Source organism: Nycticebus coucang, chromosome 10, assembly GCF_027406575.1.
Source record: "Nycticebus coucang isolate mNycCou1 chromosome 10, mNycCou1.pri, whole genome shotgun sequence".
NCBI lineage: Eukaryota > Metazoa > Chordata > Mammalia > Primates > Lorisidae > Nycticebus > Nycticebus coucang.
The window spans coordinates 10,108,027-10,127,117 of NC_069789.1; the positions used below are offsets into that span (position 1 = coordinate 10,108,027).

At 39.8% G+C, this 19,091-nt stretch overlaps 1 protein-coding gene across 2 annotated transcripts; it reads left to right on the forward strand.

Moving 5' to 3' along the window:
• The first annotated feature begins 762 nt into the window (after positions 1-762).
• On the forward strand, positions 763-11,800 carry HNRNPU (heterogeneous nuclear ribonucleoprotein U). 2 transcript variants are annotated; one of them, XM_053607884.1, is made up of 14 exons: positions 763-1,754; positions 2,617-2,728; positions 2,803-2,876; positions 4,906-5,045; positions 5,683-5,782; positions 6,211-6,323; positions 6,754-7,017; positions 7,285-7,404; positions 8,084-8,212; positions 8,311-8,479; positions 9,037-9,291; positions 9,586-9,770; positions 10,172-10,243; positions 10,688-11,800. In XM_053607884.1, exons 1-14 carry the CDS (start codon positions 1,067-1,069, stop codon positions 10,739-10,741), a joined length of 2,475 nt encoding a protein of 824 aa, XP_053463859.1. In that variant the 5' UTR covers positions 763-1,066; the 3' UTR covers positions 10,742-11,800. The 2 variants fall into 2 exon arrangements, with proteins under 2 accessions (XP_053463859.1, XP_053463860.1); XM_053607885.1 differs by having other exon boundaries at positions 763-1,697.
• Positions 11,801-19,091: the final 7,291 nt, after the last annotated feature.

Genomic DNA, 19,091 nt, shown 5'->3' on the forward strand with positions numbered 1-19,091 from the left:
ATAACCATATGACTAGGCCCTAAAATGGACAGAATTAAGCCCTACACAAGGGCAGTCTTGTGGGTAGGAATAGAAAACTTAGAAATGCAATTTCCGAAGCTTATTCCAGGGGTATTAACACCATAAGAATAGATACTATGAAAAACAAACAAACATGCTGTGAAAAGGCTGATAAACAACGTTTTGCTGTACAGAGCACGGCCATCAATTTCCAGGCCTTGCACTAGGGGTTGTGGAAGAGACAAAAGGCAGCCTCTGCCCTCCCCTTCAACTTAAAATTCAATTCGCAAGGCAGGACTTAAAAAAATTAACCTTAATGCAGTATTATGCAGTATTATACCCTCCATATAACCTTTGCCAATTTGGGTTATACAAGTCAAAACTAAAATAAAATTTTAAGGAGTTTTAAACGAATAGCTGGGGAAACATGTAAGAATGAAATCTAAGATGGAAGAAAAGGTGGAGGAGTCGAGTTGAATTGCCAACTTGAGGACTTAAGGAAAGCCTTTGCGTAAAGCAGTCTGCAGGCTCTGAAAGCGAAGAGCAAAACGAGTATTGCCACCAGGAACTCGAAAGGCCAATAGACTTTGCAGTAGGCCGGTTTAACTGAAAGGCGGTTTCCATTTCCTCCCTTTGCTCAGTCCCAATTGGAAGCGCACTGCGCGGCCTATGCCGCGCTCTCGGCCCGGAGTTCGGCGTGGGGGCGGGGAGGTAAGTACGGTAATGGGCGGGGCCGGGCGCGGGCGCGCTCCGGCTTTCCTCCTGCGCAGCGCTCCCGTCAGCGCAGGGGGCGGGGCGGCTATATTACGTGCGCGGCGCCGCCCCTGCGAGAGGACGTTGCGTGCTCGCTCGCGCCAGGCGAGTCTTCGCGTCTCCCTCGCGAACTCGGTGAAAGGAATTGGCGCCGTTCGACACCAGGCGGATCCGCTCTGCAGCAGGAACCCACTTCCAGCCGCAGCCGCAGCCGCCGCCCGGGCCGAGGAGCAGCCGCAGCAGCCGCCACTAGTGGCCGAGCGAGCGGAGCCCAGTTTGAGCCAGCGCCTAGCGGTGATTTGGGGCCCTCACCATGAGTTCGTCGCCTGTTAATGTAAAAAAGCTGAAGGTGTCGGAGCTGAAAGAGGAGCTTAAGAAGCGGCGCCTTTCTGACAAGGGCCTTAAGGCCGAGCTCATGGAGCGACTCCAGGCCGCGCTGGACGACGAGGAGGCCGGGGGCCGCCCCGCCATGGAGCCCGGGAACGGCAGCCTAGACCTGGGCGGAGATTCCGCCGGGCGCTCGGGAGCAGGCCTCGAGCAGGAGGCCGCGACCGGCGGCGATGAAGAGGAGGAGGAGGAGGAGGAAGAGGAGGAAGGGATCACCGCCCTGGATGGTGACCAGATGGAGATAGGAGAGGAGAACGGGGCCGCGGGGGCGGCCGACTCGGGCCCGATGGAGGAGGAGGCCGCCTCGGAAGACGAGAACGGCGACGATCAGGGTTTCCAAGAAGGGGAGGATGAGCTTGGAGACGAGGAGGAAGGCGCGGGCGACGAGAACGGGCACGGGGAGCAGCAGCCTCAACCGCCGGCGACGCCGCAGCAACAGCCCCAACAGCAGCGCGGGGCCGCCAAGGAGGCCGCGGGGAAGAGCAGCGGCCCCACCTCGCTGTTCGCGGTGACTGTGGCGCCGCCCGGGGCGAGGCAGGGCCAGCAGCAGGCGGGAGGTAAGAAGAAGGCGGAAGGCGGCGGAGGCGGCGGTCGCCCCGGGGCTCCGGCGGCGGGTGAGTGCTGCGTTGTACGTTGCGCGCGGCGGGAGGCCCGCGCGGATGGGGACCGTGCCCCAGGCCTGCCGGAGCCCCGCAGGGGGAGGGAGCCCCGGGCGGGCGAGGGCCGCTGCGCTGCAGGAGGGCGGAGGTGGCGAGGGGGAGGGGGCACGGGGAATCCCAGATTAGCCTTGCGGCCTCGGGCTCGGTGTGTGTGTGTGACGGTGGTGGCAGCGCCTCCATTATGTGGCTCGGAAGCCGGGAGGGGGGTGCTGCAGCTGCCGCTGGAGGGGGAGGAGCCGCGGGCGGCGGGAGGGAGCCCCGTCGGCCCGCGGTGGCGCCGTCGCGCTGCGTGCGCGCGGTGCGGGCACATGTCTCGGGGGGAGGGGAGAGGCCCGAGGTCCCGGGGCGGGCGCGCTTTGGCGGCTCCTGGCCGCTGTATTGTGCAAGGAGCGCAGGGGCTCGGCGTGACGTCACTTCCGGCGGGAGGAGCCGGGCGGGGAGAGCGGAGCGGAAGATCAGTACAATGCGGCCGCGGGGAGCGCGGGCCCGGGTGGGGGAGGGGAGGCCGCGGCGCCGCTCGGCCCCTCCCCCCTTCCTGAACTCTTGTCGGGATGCACGTGGGCTCTGGGCCTGGGCTGCTATTTTTCTTTAGCTTTCTCGAATCATCGAGTAGACTGGCAAAATTAGCAATGTCTTTTGACTGCGTCGCTGACTTCAAGGTGATTGTTCTTTGAGTTCAGATTTGATTCGTCGATTAAAATCTCACTTTTTTAAAAATTAAAAAGCGTGAAGTCGGGCTGCTTTACGCCTCGATAGGGAAAAGGTGGTCTCTGTTTTTGTGCGCGTTGGCGTCTTACAGGGTCGTTGTGTGTTGTAGGGGACGGCAAAACAGAGCAGAAGGGCGGAGATAAAAAGCGCGGCGTGAAACGGCCGCGGGAGGACCACGGCCGCGGGTACTTCGAGTACATCGAGGAAAACAAGTACAGCAGGTAGTGCGCGCTCCCGGGCTGGGCCGCCGCCCGCCGGCGGGGCAGCGGCGTTAGGAGACGATTCTGTCTTTCAGAGCCAAGTCTCCCCAGCCGCCGGTGGAAGAGGAAGATGAACACTTCGATGACACAGTGGTTTGTCTTGATACTTGTAAGTGAAGCTGTTCTCCCCCCTTCCCCGTTATCAACTGCTTATTTTCCCAGTTGGGTTGCAATTGAGTATGAGGAAGTATTGCAAACCTGTAAATGGGCTTTGGCTCTGTCTTTGGTTTCTTTTGGTGCCGGAATGTTAAAAGACTTAGTGCAGTATGTTGAACTTAAGTGCAGAAAAGTTAGGATGGTTTTTTTAAAGCAGGGAGGTAATGGCTTATATTCACACTCAAGGAGTTTAATATTTTGTTCGGCATCGGTTATATTAATAGCAGTTTTATATATTTTTATGACTTGGAGGTTCTCATTCTTAGGAATGTAAAATCAATGCCAGCTTTGGACTAATGGAAACTTGTAAACTATCGATAGCTTGTTCTTATAGGCTTCTACAATGAAGTAATTTCATCTTTTTGTGGAACTGTTAAGTGAGCTATTTGGGCTGGTTAAATATTACTGATGATTTTTCCCATTAGCACACAAGTATATTCCCTATTCTAAAAGACTGTAATATTATTTTTTCAATAACTGCTCTTTTGTTCTCAATTCCAGTTCAGTAGCTGCTGCTTTAACATAAGTTGATTTCTTCCAAAGACCTGGGGCAGCAGCAGTGGGCTATCACTGGGCCACTAGCTTTCTTCAGCAGCGAATGGTATCAATGGCAGCACTGTAAATACTGCTTATTTTCCCAGTTGGGTTGCAATTGAGTATGAGGAAGTATTGCAAACCTGTAAATGGGCTTTGGCTGTCAGACTTGTAATATTTTTTGTTGGAAAAAAAGTTGGTTTAGTTTATTGGAAAGCGCAGGACTCCTTTGTGATAAGTAGGTAAAAATACGAGGTAAGGTGTCAAACTGCTCCATTAGATTTAAGGAGTCGAAGCTTAGATTTCCATGTTTTGTTGTACAAATTGTTCATGTTCAGATTTGTAAGAGTAATAAAAGTTAAAGCTTTGGATTCCTTACTGAATATTCTTTATAGTTAGTTGAAACCGATAGTCATTTGAGTCTTCTAAAAGAAAAAACTATAGTTAATTTGAAAGTTTCACGTCAAATTCAGTTAGCTTAAATATTGTTAGGAGTAGGTGAGATACCAGAGCAGCGGTTCAGGAAGGTAATGTCATTGTCATAGACTTGTAACAAGTCAACTAGTAAATCAGTTTGTTAAATGCTATATTGGGTTCAAACATGGTTTGTTGAATTAGAAATTTTACCAGTGATTAGGAATTTTAGGAGCAAAGGTAATATAAGGAAAATCTTCTCATTAGTAAGAACTCCCTAAAGAAAACAGCTTTCCAACTTGATTGCAGCTGTCACTCAAGTGCTAACTCTGAGAAGAGTGCATGCTAATGAGCCAGTGACCCTAAGGTAGCTAGGTTAAAGACACTTTGGATTTGGATAATCCAGGAAGTGGTTAATCCCTAATTGTTAGTAACAGGCAGACCTGGGGAAGAGGAACCAAGGACCTAGAATGCTGTAATACTAACAGCATTTAGATGACCAATTTGTACTTTGTAGACTTAAGCCATTTTCAGAAGTTTTAGAAAAGAATTAAGGACCTAGAGCCCTGGTGTTAACTAAGTGCAGAATCAACAGCTCATACTCATATTTTAAAATATTTGATCGTGGCCTCCCTTCACTTTTATTGTGGCACTGGTAAATTCTACCTGGTTCTGGCATGCTTCACTTTGATTTGCTGCTATCCTCTACTGCTTGCCTCTAAATCAAGGTAAAGAGCAGAGCAGGTATGTATTAATATCACATTGTCTTAATGTTTTTATAAACTTAAAAATACACACCTTAACATACGTTAAGCTTTGATAACAGTTTCATAGGCAGTTTACTCTTTTCATGCGTAATTGAAGTCACTTGGTGGGAGTGGGGCTAAATCTGAAATTGAAACAATGGTGTAATGTGTGTTTTATGCAGCATTAAGAAATACATGCACAAATTTAATAACCAAGTTTTGTCTACATAGCAGATACATTTACACTAGATATCAAATGAGTAATAATGATATTTGATATAATTGCAGATAATTGTGATCTACATTTTAAAATATCAAGAGATCGCCTGAGTGCTTCTTCCCTTACTATGGAGAGTTTTGCTTTTCTTTGGGCTGGAGGAAGGGCATCTTACGGTGTGTCAAAAGGCAAAGTCTGTTTTGAGATGAAGGTAAAAGAAATTTTGTGATATGATTTTTCTTTCTTTTTTTCCCAGTTTTGGCTGGGGCCTGGCTTGAAGCCGCCACCCCCAGTATATGGGGCCGGCACCCTACTCCTTCAGCCACAGGTGCCACCGTATTTTTTCGTTTTAATTTTTTTTAAAAGAACCTTTTGAGTTTTCATTTGCCTGACATAGCTGTCAGTTTGCCATGAATTAGAAAAGGGGCTCCTTTTTTGTGACAGACAAGTTTGTTACATCAGAATTTGGCATATAGATCCGTGCTATTTTATCAGGCACTCGAAATGGTCCCCAAGGAGCTTTAAAAGAACAATTTGGTTGGATTTTTATTGTTGTAGAAAAACATGTATATTTAACTGGCTTTAAGTTGAGAATTGAGAACATGAGCGTTAAAAATATTAATTGTTCTTTCAAATGTGAATTGACCAACTATTTAATGCAAAAACTTGCTCAATTTCAAATTATAGGCACTTACATCAATTTAAGTTCTTATAAATGTTTGGGGTGGAACAGGGAAGTGTGAGGCAGAGTTGGGTGTCTTCTTTGTGTTAATCTATCTGAAATAAAACAGTTAAGGCTTTATCTTCCTTGGTTTACAGTTTAATCATTTAGTGATTTGACTTTTTAGGTTACAGAGAAGATCCCAGTAAGGCATTTATATACTAAAGATATTGACATACATGAAGTTCGGATTGGCTGGTCACTAACTACAAGTGGAATGTTGCTTGGTAAAGTTGCCTTTTTTGACCACTGTAGTTTTTTGTATGGTTGGGATCTGATTTTAAGTATTTGAGAATAGAAGACATTCTGAGACGTTCGCCTGTTTTTATCCATTCTGTTAATCTTTTAGAGCAGGGTAGTAATAGCATATAGTAGGCAGGCACAGGCTAAATTTTAATTCTTATTCATGGTTGGTTAAGCTTAGGAGTGATGGTTAAAATAGTCATACCCATGACACAATTTGCCAACTAAGTTTGTTTATATATACACACACACTCACATATTTCAGTATCTATATATTTCAGAATATATCTAGTACAGGGATACATAAGTCAGAATGTCAGATTGTTTTCTACTCTTTTGTTTTATACCTTATATCTTAAGTTGTAAATATAAAGTAGGTGGGTCTATTCTTAAAAATTAATTATTTCTTTAGGTGAAGAAGAATTTTCTTATGGGTATTCTCTGAAAGGAATAAAAACATGCAACTGTGAGACTGAAGATTATGGAGAGAAATTTGATGAAAATGATGTGATTACATGTTTTGCTGTAAGTTATAGCTAAAATTTCTGTATAAAAAAATTTTTAAGTTAAATTTCTGTGTATAAGTGGCAAGTTAACAGCTACATCTAGGAATTTTTAAAAAGCTACATCATTGTTAGTCACATTGTTCTGTGACTACGTGAACCAGCCCTGGGTTGAAGACTTCATTTAGCAGTTGAATTGGGAGAATATAGGAAATAGTTTGACTAAAAAGTATTAAACACAAAATTGACCTGAAAATTTATTCTGTTTTCCTAGACAATATTGTTTGCAGTTCTTGGTGTACATGTGTTTCATTGTCATAACCATTCCAAGACTTCTTAACGTTTAACCTAAATACATTTTCTACAAGATAAAGTTTCCTAATAAGAACTTTAAAGTTTTTTAGAAAGCTTAAAGTAGGTCTAAACTGCTAAGAATTTTTTCCTATTTATAGAACTTTGAAAGTGATGAAGTAGAACTCTCCTATGCTAAGAATGGACAAGATCTTGGCATTGCCTTCAAAATAAGTAAGGAAGTTCTTGCGGGACGGCCACTCTTCCCTCATGTTCTCTGCCACAACTGTGCAGTTGAATTTAATTTTGGTCAGAAGGAAAAGCCATATTTTCCAATACCTGAAGAATATACTTTTATCCAGAATGTTCCTTTAGAGGATCGAGTGAGAGGACCAAAGGGGCCTGAAGAGAAGAAAGATTGTGAAGTAAGTGATTCTTTTTTTTTTTTTTCCTGCCTGCAGCTGTGACACTTAATGTTGCTTTTGTGTGGCAGAAATGGTATTTAGAAGAACTGGATTAATCATGTTCTGTACATAACTACTCTCAGTGTAGTGATTTTTTTTTCTTAAGTAGTTTTTTCCTTTTATGTGGAACATTAAACTTTATATAAATCCATTAACATAAAAAATATTTTTCAATGTTAGGTGGCCTCTAATGAAAGTGAAATAACATTTTTTTTCTTTTCACTTTAGGTTGTGATGATGATTGGGTTGCCAGGAGCTGGAAAAACTACCTGGGTTACTAAACATGCAGCAGAAAATCCAGGGAAATACAACATTCTTGGAACAAATACTATTATGGATAAAATGATGGTAAGTAAAATGTTTAGGGCCCTATCTCAGCATTTAAAATATGCTGGGGGTGGCGCGTGTTCAGTGGGAAGGTGCCGGCCCCATATACTGAGGGTGGTGGGTTCAAACCCAGCCCTGGCCAAACTGCAACAAAAGTAGCTGGGCGTCGTGGCGGGCGCCTGTAATCCCAGCTACTCGAGAGGCTGAGGCAAGAGAATTGCCTAAGCCCAAGGATTTGGAGGTTGCTGTGAGCTGTGACGCTACGGCACTCTACTGAGGGTTAATAAGCAAGACTCTATCTCAAAAAGAAAAGAAAAAATTAAAAAAATATATGCTGGGAGACATTCTAGGTACCTCTCTTGCCCATTGTCAGTGTCCAATGCTATTATCTTAGAGATAGGTATTTGGGCAAGATAAAGTTTTTACTTAAGCTCTTCATGTGTAACGTAAACTGTCTTCTACTGGTTGTTAAGCTTACCTGTTTTTCTCTATCGCATAAATATATGGGGTACATATATTTTGGTAACTCTTAAGTATCCAGTAGCTAGAAAGGATTGAGTAATACGGGTTCATGTTACATGAGTAAATGATTCTTTTTCTACAGCAGTAATGGATGAAGATGATACTTAAGTTATACAGTCTAAGCCTTAACTTGAGATTCACCAATTTAAAGGACATTTTTAATTTTTGAAAATAACAGGTGGCAGGTTTTAAGAAGCAAATGGCAGATACTGGAAAACTGAACACACTGTTGCAGAGAGCCCCACAGTGTCTTGGAAAGTTTATTGAGATTGCTGCCCGGAAGAAGAGAAATTTCATTCTGGATCAGGTAAGCTATAGCTTTGAAGTTGAAAATGTTACGTATGCTTGGGTTGGATATAGAATTAATGTTCAGTGTTATAAACTCAAAACGTTTTTTGTTTTAAGACAAATGTGTCTGCTGCGGCCCAGAGGAGAAAAATGTGCCTGTTTGCAGGCTTCCAGCGAAAAGCTGTTGTAGTTTGCCCAAAGGATGAAGACTACAAGCAAAGAACACAGAAGAAAGCAGAAGTAGAGGGGAAAGACCTACCAGAACATGCAGTTCTCAAAATGAAAGGTGTGAAATCTAATTCTACTGAAATTGTTTAAAATATTTTTTACTTCATATATGAAAAGTGAATGTTTCTGCCATTTATATTGTTTCAGGTATTAGAGTAATTCTTGGTAAACATGGTTATGTTTGGTTTACTTCTGCTTACTTTTAGGAAAATATAACTAAGCCATGAGTAGATATTAAAGAATTAAAGCCATTTGAGATACGTCAAGAATGGGAAAGCAAAAAAAAGAATGGGACAGCAAGCACCCCATGTAGTCAGTACTAATTTGAAACTAGTAGATGAGTAACTACAGGTTCATACAAGAGAAAAATCACAATTAAATTCAGGCATGGGGAGGGGACTTGGGCTCAGTAAGTTCTCACCTAACAGTACAGTGGTGAAGTACTCAGCTACACCTCTGACAAACCCAAATAATCTTATCTAATTGTGTGCACCCTTTTATTATGCCAAAATGGAAAAATAAAGGAGGAAAAGGCCATTTAAGAATTGAAAGCTTTAGCATTGGAGATACTTGGTACATTGCAGTTTTTAGTTAATTTGATTTTGTTTCCTGCAGGAAACTTCACACTGCCAGAGGTGGCTGAATGCTTTGATGAAATAACCTATGTTGAGCTTCAGAAGGAGGAAGCCCAAAAACTCTTGGAGCAATATAAGGAAGAAAGCAAAAAGGCTCTTCCACCAGAAAAGAAACAAAACACTGGCTCGAAGAAGAGCAATAAAAATAAAAGTGGCAAGAACCAGTTTAACAGAGGTGGTGGCCATAGAGGACGTGGAGGATTTAATATGCGAGGTGGAAATTTCAGAGGGGGAGGCAAGTTAATTTTGACTGTTGTGGTATACTTAGTTCCAGATGAAAAAGAATGGATAGTCCCACAGTCATGGGTTTAGCTAAATTTAACATAGAAAGTTTGTTCCACATTGATGCTATGCTGTTATAATTTGAAGTATTTGTGTGATTGGCCTTTAATACACCTGTTAATTGAATGGTTAAACAATTCTTTTTATCTTTAAACATTGTTTTTTCAAAAACGAAGGAATGGTTCAGAACACTTGACTCGTGTAAGTAGGTGCAACACAACAAAACGAAACTTTGCTTGTTTTTTAGCTCCTGGTAATCGTGGTGGATACAATAGGAGGGGCAATATGCCACAGAGAGGTGGTGGCGGTGGCGGAAGTGGTGGAATCGGCTATCCATACCCTCGTGGCCCTGTTTTTCCCAGCCGAGGTGGTTATTCAAACAGAGGGAACTACAACAGAGGCGGAATGCCCAACAGAGGGAACTACAACCAGGTAATGATTTAAGGTCCCTATAGGGCAGTGATATATCTGCATAATTTTGTCTGGAAAGTTAGAGGCCTATGTATGGGTCTCAGTAATCGTAAGGAACATGTATAAGCATTGGCATGAGGAAGAACATGCAGTCCTCAAAATGGTTGCAGCTGGTTATTGGTAATGGTAAAATGAACCCATTTAATTTAGGGTTTTCAGGTATATTGACTAGCAACAAGCCATGTGGATTTCTCATAGTAAAAATCAAAACACTTAAGAAAAAAGCACAGGATGCTCGACTTTGTATTCCCCTTAGATTAGTGGCTAGCAACCACCTGTCCATTTCTGATCCGTTGTTACTTCCATTACCCCCAGCAACTTAACACTTTGGCTCAGAGCTAAAGAGCTTTTCCTTTTTGTAGAATTTCAGAGGACGAGGAAACAATCGTGGCTACAAAAATCAATCTCAGGGCTACAACCAGTGGCAGCAGGGTGTAAGTAATTTCTTACGTGCTTATGTGCATTAATTGTATTTTGAGTTCCTAAGAATCAGTCTTGAAAAAGATCTTGTTCAGACATGGAAGTGCTTATAAGTGTTAATGGGCAAGGTGTGAATTGTGTTGCAGCTGATAGGTTGGAATTTACTATAACTTAATTTTTTTAGTAAAGTAATATTTAATATATATGGTTTTTTTTTTTTACTACTAGCCTTAATTGTGTAAACTAACCAAGTCATGGCGTGTTTCTTTTGTAAAGTGTATTGATACTATAATGGGATATTAAAACTAACTAAATGTGGTTTGATAGAAATCAGAGGTATGACAGGTGTAAATTTGTTTCCAGCAATTTACTCTGAATTAGATTCATTGTCATTTCCTAAAAGCAGTTTGAGTGGCTTATTGATGTTTTTTCTTTAAAAAAAAAATTTTCTCTTACAGCAATTCTGGGGTCAGAAGCCATGGAGTCAGCATTATCACCAAGGATATTATTGAATACCCAAATAAAACGAACTGATACATATTTCTCCAAAACCTTCACAAGAAGTCGACTGTTTTCTTTAGTAGGCTAACTTTTTAAACATTCCACAAGAGGAAGTGCCTGCGGGTTCCTTTTTTAGAAGCTTTGTGGGTTGATTTTTTTTTTTCTTTTCTTTTTTGTACATTTTTAATTGCAGTTTTAAAGTGAATCGTAAGAGAACCTCAGCATTGTGCACGATAAGAGAATGTGTCAGTATTTCAGGGTTCTACATTTTATCTGTAAAATGTGACTTTTTTTTTATCACAACAAAAGTAAAATGTTGCTTTGTACCTGGTGTCTTTTATTAAGAATTTACTCCCCCCATTTCTCACAAAGAATAACAGTCGGGAGTCATTGTCACAATATAATAGAAATGTTAGCAACCAGATTCATGTAAGGACTAAGTGGTCCTCATGAATTGCTTAAGACTCTGTACTGCTCACATTACACTCCATCCTCTCTGTAGTTTGCCGGGTAGCAGAGGGGGTTAAGCCAAATAGTTTCTGACAATAGCTGGGAAGGCTTTTTTCTTGAGTAACAGTGGAATTCACATAATTGGGAATGAAGATTTAAAAGTTGGAACTAAGATAGAGAAGATGGAGTGTATGTAGAAGGGCTGTTAAAAATGTAAATCTTGGTTGCATTATTTGTGGAGGCTCAAACTTGTGAAGGTTAAATACCATAATTTTTCCATTTGTTCTGCATTTTGATTCTGAAAAGAAAGCTGGCTTTGCCCATTTCTTATTAAAAAAACTTGTTGTAAATCCAGTTGTCTAATGGGATCTATATGAAGTTAGCTATGTCTGTATGCCCTTCTCCCACAAAATACTGTATAACTAGTGTGCTTGTAGTAGTTAACTCCACCATCTTTGTAAGCTAATGAAATTGTGAGTCACCCATTTATATCTTAATTTTTAATCATGTCAGTTCTTGAATGGGTATCTCCTTAGCCTGCTGATTTCTTTTTCTTTCTAAAGAAAGTGGGTGGAGAAATTAATTTAGACGTTTGTTTGCAATAAAAAGAATTCATTTTACTCTTGTTTTGGGATTCTCGCCATCAAGGTTCAAAATCCCTTTATATAACTCCGAAAGAGGAGAAATCTTAAGTGTGTGCTTTCTGGACAGCTTATTCTTTACTCTGTACTTAGAACATTTAGGTTTTTAAAACTTAAATGTATGTTGACAAATGATTTATAATTATGAAGTAAAGTTGAATTCTTCCCTTCCCTTCCCCCCGACAACTTTTTAACATTTAATGAGGGGAAAAGGTACTGGCTGGGAGAAGCTAACACTGTTTACCATCTTTACAAAATGCTAATGGCTGTCCTCAACTGATTATTTTATATACATATATATGAGACATGAAACTCTGGGAATAGATGCTTTTAGAAGCCATCATGCAAGCCAGTCATTGATTTCACTACTACACAACACTGCTAACTTAACTGTAGCTATGTGATAACATTAGATCCCCTAATTGTAATTTTATTGGGTTTGCACAGAACACTTTTATCTACTCCTCACTACAGTGAAGTGAGGAATCAGGAGTCAAACTGTAGAACTAAAACTTGACTTCAGGATAGTGTTTTGTTGGTGTTTCTTAGGTTGCTTCTGGTAAGTTTAGGTTTGCTGTATTTCGGATTGCTTAGAATTTTGTAGTCTTTTAAAAGATTTTTAACTTGAATTCATGCTTGTAGGAAATTTCTTGTGATAAAAACTAGAGTTAAAAAAAAAACTAGAGTTTTAGATGGTGTAGGTTTAACATATTTTTAGAACAAAGGCTTAATCCTTCATTACCATAGGGTATTGAACAGTTAAAGGTAGTGTCTCATGAGTTTGTGTCTTATTAGCAGTTAATGTTAGTGACCATTGGCCTGAGCTACTTTTCACTATATGTTATTTTTAGGATTGCATAGATACTGACCCAGAGGAAAAATTTAAATGAGATTCTTATCAACGTTTAGGTGTCCTCAAGTTTTCCTTTGTGCCTTTTAAAAATCTTGAATATGTGTCTTCTGGTTGAGAATTGCTTACTAAGGGATACATTTCATAACAGGAAAGTAATGGTCAAATGACAGTAGGTAGACTATTAATGTCAGTATAGTCCAGAGAATTTGGGGAGGAGAGAAAGAATAGGTAAAGCACTGTCCAGAAAGATATTAAAATTTCTTAAGAAGCAATCAAAGTTGGAATTAATAGTATTCTCTACATTTATGGGGCAAATAAAAGTATTTAAGAAATTCAGAAAAGAGAATGCACCAAATAGCCAGTGAAGGGGAGAAAAACAAGTGAAAGAAATGCCAGGTGTTGGCAGAATGAGTTCTGTGAATGAGAAACTTGGTTTGTTGTTTACCCAATTGAAATGCCATCCCTGTACCCCCAATAGCAAACAAATCAGAACAAAGACACAACTTAGTTACGAACAAATTGTGACACACCCAGAGAAAACTTCCTGTGAGATTGCTTTTGGTTTAGGGGTGCTTTTTAAGTTTTGTAGATGTTTCATGCTCAGTAAAAAATTAGATTTGTCAGCTACAGAAGTATGAAAACAGTAGAGAGGCTAATAAGAACACTGAAACTTAAATTGCAAGATAGGAAGGAAATGAAATTATGTAGAAAGTTGTCCTGACTGCTGTTAGCTTATAGTGAACTCATCTAGCCTTCGAAGGGCTCTGGTTCTAGCTTGCAAAGAAAGCAGTGACCAGCTTTTTCAGGCTATAATGTCCAGATAGCAACATGTAATGAAAGGAAGCAATATTAAATCTATTAAAAAATAAGTTTATTTGCCTAGGATATATCCTGTCTGAAAATTAGGAATACAAATCTAGGTGTCATGAGCACTTAGCAACAAGGTATTTAATCTTCAAGGCAAGTTTCTTTGAAAATTAATTTCAAAAATTTTAAGGGGTTTTCACTTGGGGATTTTACGTTCATGAGCTGTGATCTGTATTTAATATTTGCCTCACTTTGGGGAGCTGGATGATTCTGTAAAACTTGTTCATAACATAAATTGGCTTCTAAGGACCATGTCTATAGTGGGTTCCTCTGTACAAATAAATGCAATGAAATATTTTACTAATTTTTAAGGCAGTGGCATATAAAGACCTAATTATAGGTTTTGTCACAGCATTTTTTTAAAGCCAAAACTAGAATCAGTTCAGTGAAAAATGCTTAAACACCTCTTAGACTAGAGCCTTTTACAGTCTGTGGTATCTGTTACTGGACATAAGTGATGTTTTCCAAAGTTTCCATAAATCCTTAGACATTTATGTAAAATATTTTTTAAAAGTGGAGGGAACTTGTGTAGGAGGGAAGAATTATCTACTACTGAGCCCCCAGAATATTCATTTGAGATGTTCCTTTGAGAAACATGACCACAATATTGTCTGCTTTGTCATTGTTTTATAATTCTGGAGCCCTAAGATTGAGGTGTTCAGAATTTTCATGAAAAACTGGGTTTAAGTTTTTAACATTGTAGTTAAGATATATGTAAAGGCCTACCCATAGGTTGTGATACCTATGCAATGGGACTCAACTAAGAATTAAGAATAAATTCTAAGGGACTGTAAACATTAGTGGTGAGAGCAAGAATCTGTTGACCTGAGGTCTCCCAAACAGTAATTTGAATTTATTAGTCATGTAAACCACAAGTCTGTTCAAATTCCCAATCACCTGAACTTAGCCCAAAATGCTCACTTAAATTGTGGTACCCTTTGTGGACACCTTATTCTTGTAGTTTAGCTTTTGATTGTTTTGTATGGCCATAGCTATTCCTCACCTTTTGAAGGTGATAGCTCTAGCTAGCTGGGTCAGTACTTGAGATGAGATTTTAGTTTTGTAGGCTGCTCTGGAATCATCTCCCAAGTTTTTTTATTTATTAGCTATTACTAGAACTACAGGGTCATGTTTATAAAATAAACATTAAAAGTACATTTGTCCAGCTCCCTCATGTTGGAGTGACTTAATTTGTTTTAATAACCCTTGCCAGTAACTGTGATAGTTAAAATTAAGCCTTTTAGATTTGAAGATGAGGTACAGTACTTTACAAAGTAATGTGTATCCTTTGAGTGTGTTGGAATAGATTAAAAACCAGGGCTCCCCAAGTGTCTTGACATATCCATTATTGTGTATATTTATGAAATAGAATTGAAACTACCCACCTTAATGTTTAGTTTTCATTATGTTCAGCTACATATCTATGCTACCTTATTTGGCATCACACTTAAACGCCAATCTCAAATCGTGCAAAACAGCTGGACCTCAGAAAACACGAGCATTTACATGGGAAATAGCTAAAAAATATTGTATACCTAGACAAATACAGACCTTCATTCACATCCTAGCCAATTGACTAAAAGTATAAGTGAGCTTAATTGTCTCCTTAGGAACTTCATTAAGTCTGTAAGGGATAGTATATTGGATGTAAGGCAGAATTACTCAGAAAATGTATAACACCTATATAGTGGAATTAGTAGTTCCTAGGGAAACGAAGGATGAAGATAAGTGTAGGCAGAACATCTGTAAATAATCACTGCTAGGTGAGTTTTTAGGACGAGGAACTTAGCCATGTTTTTAATTTGTTATGTAATTATAGCCTAGGAATGTTTCTTTTTCATGCCCAGGATTCAGTATATACTTGGATATTGGCAAGGAACAGGGGTTTTGCTTTTAAACAAAGCTGAATCTGGGCATGAGAAACTATACTATATTGAAAGTGATGAGGTAAATGACGCGTTAGGAATGTCTTCGGTTCAGTTCCTTTTTGTTACACCATGACAGTCACTGGTCTGTGCCTGTGGCATAATTTCTCATAAGCACATCCAGCCTGTCTCCACTCCTGGAAGTTAATAAAGGGACTACAGGCTAGAAAACTAACCTGGCTTCTAACTGGTAAAGACTGAAGTATTGTTTTGTGGCATGCTCTTTCCTTGCTTTTCCTTTTAACAGTCCCATTCCATGATCTTCCAGGAAGCAAAATGAGTTTTTCTGGTAAAATACACTTTGCAAACACATAAAGCATTGCCACAAATTGGTATCAGTCAAATTTTCAAGATAGAAAAAGCCATCAAGAACAGATTTAGTATAGACATCTAATTACCACTAAAAATGCTTTGAAAGTATTAAAGCATACATAGAGAAGACGAGATAAAACTAACACTTCACATGAGTGATTGGGGCTTACTTGAATGGCAACTAACAGTGAGTTTTTGAGGTAGCCTGTATCGGTTTTTGTAAAGGGAAATGGGAGTGTCACGGTCAAATACAAGAATAAAAGGTTCCAACTTACTTTTTTTTTTTCTTTCTGAAAAGTAATAAAGCAAAAAGAAATGTGCTGATTTAAATTTCATCTCCTTTTCCTTAGTCTGTCCATGTGAATGTGCTGTGTGGAAGAGTTAAAGGGCCCAACTAAATGTGTTCCAGTGATTCCAATAGGTATTCCAAATTAATTGCTGCTTGTACATTTAACAGTTGTTACTTTAGGCTTCAGGATCACCTTAAAAGGACTCTTCTTGTTTTAAAAAGAAGGGGGTGGGGGGGAAGGATTGGAACCAGATGGACAGATCATAACAGAGAAAGGTGTTTCATTTTTCTTGCATACCAGGAGTATTTGGTGATTCTCTTAGCAGTTGGTGGTCCTCTTAGGTTTACTAAAAGACACCTGAGTCATTTCAAGGGTAGATCCATTTTCTTGGTGGCTCAAATTCCTTCTTTTACATTTGCAAGATGTTTGTTTTAATATCCTCCCTACTTGTAGGGCTTTTAAAAACTAGTTTAAGATTCAGACTTTTGGAGCTTAAATACAGTGTTCCAATATAAAACAATGAGTCTAAGATAGCTTTCTGTCCTTGGTTTCTATGGTCTTTTGTTGCATTTATACTAAATACACAAATACTCCTTAATAGCTTTTGAACTTTGGAAAATAAATTGATCTTTTGAGATAATGAAGTGATGTAGGGGCCGCACCTGTGGCTCAGTGGGTAGGGCGCCCGCCCCATATACCAAGGGTGGCGGGTTCGAACCTGGCCCGGGCCAAACTGCAACAAAAAAATAGCTGGGTGTGTGGCAGGCACCTGTAGTCCCAGCTACTCAGGAGGCTGAGGCAAGAGAATCACCTAAGCCCAGGAGTTGGAGGTTGCTGTGAGCTGTGATGCTACAGCACTCTACCGAGGGCCATAAAGTGAGACTCTGTCTCTTAAAAAAAAGTGATAAAAATTCATGTCTTTGAAGTACATAAAATCAAATAGCAAGTAAATTTAAAATTTAAAGGCTTGAAGGAATTAGGGAGGTGTGGCATGAGCTTTAATTGTGCCAGTCCCCAGAGCATTTCATTCTCACTACTGAAAAAGACCGGATAACTTAGAGAAAACTCATCTCACTTAAAGACATTATTTTGGAGTATAGTGGGAAGAGAGAGGACTTAGGTACTGTTGTCATTCCAAATGTACCTGTCAAGGTTTGCTTAATGAAATATGGCTCTATGCACAAATAAGCAATATAATGGCTTCTGAAGAGCAGGCATCTTTAGGTTTCATAACTAATTCTGTTTATAGAAAAATGTTGATAAAACTAGGAAAGGAAATATATCTCAGATTAGCTGTGTAGATAGATGGTAAGGCTAAGGCATATTTTACTTCACATGACTTCATGGTATACGAGAAGAAACATTTCCATGGAAACTTTAAGAAACAAGTATATGCAGAGATTATAGAGTGCTTTATCCCTTAAGGGTTTACCAGATAATAGCTGGCTTACGACACATAGGACTTAATTACTCCTAGAAAAAGTAGAACAGATACCAAGCATTAAGTGACAGATTTTAAACTGAATAATAGAAACTTATTAACATTATTACTATTTGCCTATTACGATCAGTAACCTTCTCAAGATAGAAATACTCTGTCCTTGCTCTGGAAAATAGAAGAGTGAGGTGGATGCAGTGGTTGAAGAGCACTCGAATATATGCAACACATTAATCTGTAATGTTCACATTACAAACTTTAAAATGTAACACTTTTTAAAATTTATTTTGTCCCATTATCCCTTTTAAGGAAAAGTTTGAAAACATTTTAAAACGGAACTTAATGTGCAAAGCTGTGTAAAATACTAGTATTTGGGTGGTAGAGGATATTGGTATATTATTGATCTGATGACATGACTACTGGACTATTTTAAGATGCTTCCAGAAAATAATTTTATTCTAGAGGACCAGTAAAAATCAGAATTACAGCAATCGTTTTAATTTTTCTACTTTCCTTGTTAAGGTCTTCTGCTTACCCCCCAAATAGTGCATATCTTAACATGACTTTTAAAGGGGTGACTTGACCCCATCACAGATTTTTATCTAGGAATAGAAGGATTCAAACCCTATTTGATACCTAGCTCTTTGCTGAAAAGTGCATAAACAGGAATCCTGAATTTATTATATAGACCTCCTCGCATAATATAATCGAAGCAAAGGGAAACCAGCGATGGAGTAGAGGTACGTAGACTAAAGAGATGCTTGCAAATCAAATAATGGTACCAGGGATAGTCACCAGTTTCTTGTTGACAAACCCAGTCAATATAAACCAGAAATCCATAGAAAAGCTAGTTAATGTTAAATTCCCTAAGGTCCTTTTACTGAGCTGGAAAAGCAAAGAGGGAGGGGCAAGGGACGGGGGAAATGCATAAATTATGAACTAGAAAGATTTTTAAAAGTAGATATGATAGATAAGCCAAAAAAGTTTTTAAGACGACTAATGACCACAATTCTATTTTAATCAGCTATTTAGCTGGTACCTACTGCTATATCACCTAGTGTGAAATTTTGGAATTAATGGAACAATGAAGGAAGCATTGCACTGGAGGCGTGGAAGGTGGGCGTGGAAGGTAGGTTGCTACTCTTTATCAGTTTTAAGATTTGCAGAGTGTGAAAGTCTGGATGAGAGGGGTACTGGGATTCCATTGGTAGCGAACATTAAGTCTAGCGCCTTTTGACTATTTTGTGCCAGATACTTTATTGGGAATGTTAAAGGGCAATGTTCTGCCAACAAGAAACTTAGGTTCTGTGCACTAGTGGTAACAGACATCAGTAAGTCAACTGTTGTAATACATTTTGGACATGGAAATTGTATGGCACAATAGAAATTAATTGGGGGGACTAGAAATATTGAGACCAATTAATAATACATTTTGTAATATCTTAATAGCTCAAAAAAATACATCAGTCATTCATGACCATATAATGACAAATTATGTTACATCTTTGTTTTATCCAGGTCTCCAGTTTACACAAGCACTCTTCTGTGAAAGTGAACTAACCTTGTTACTGGTGAAGGTGTTGGA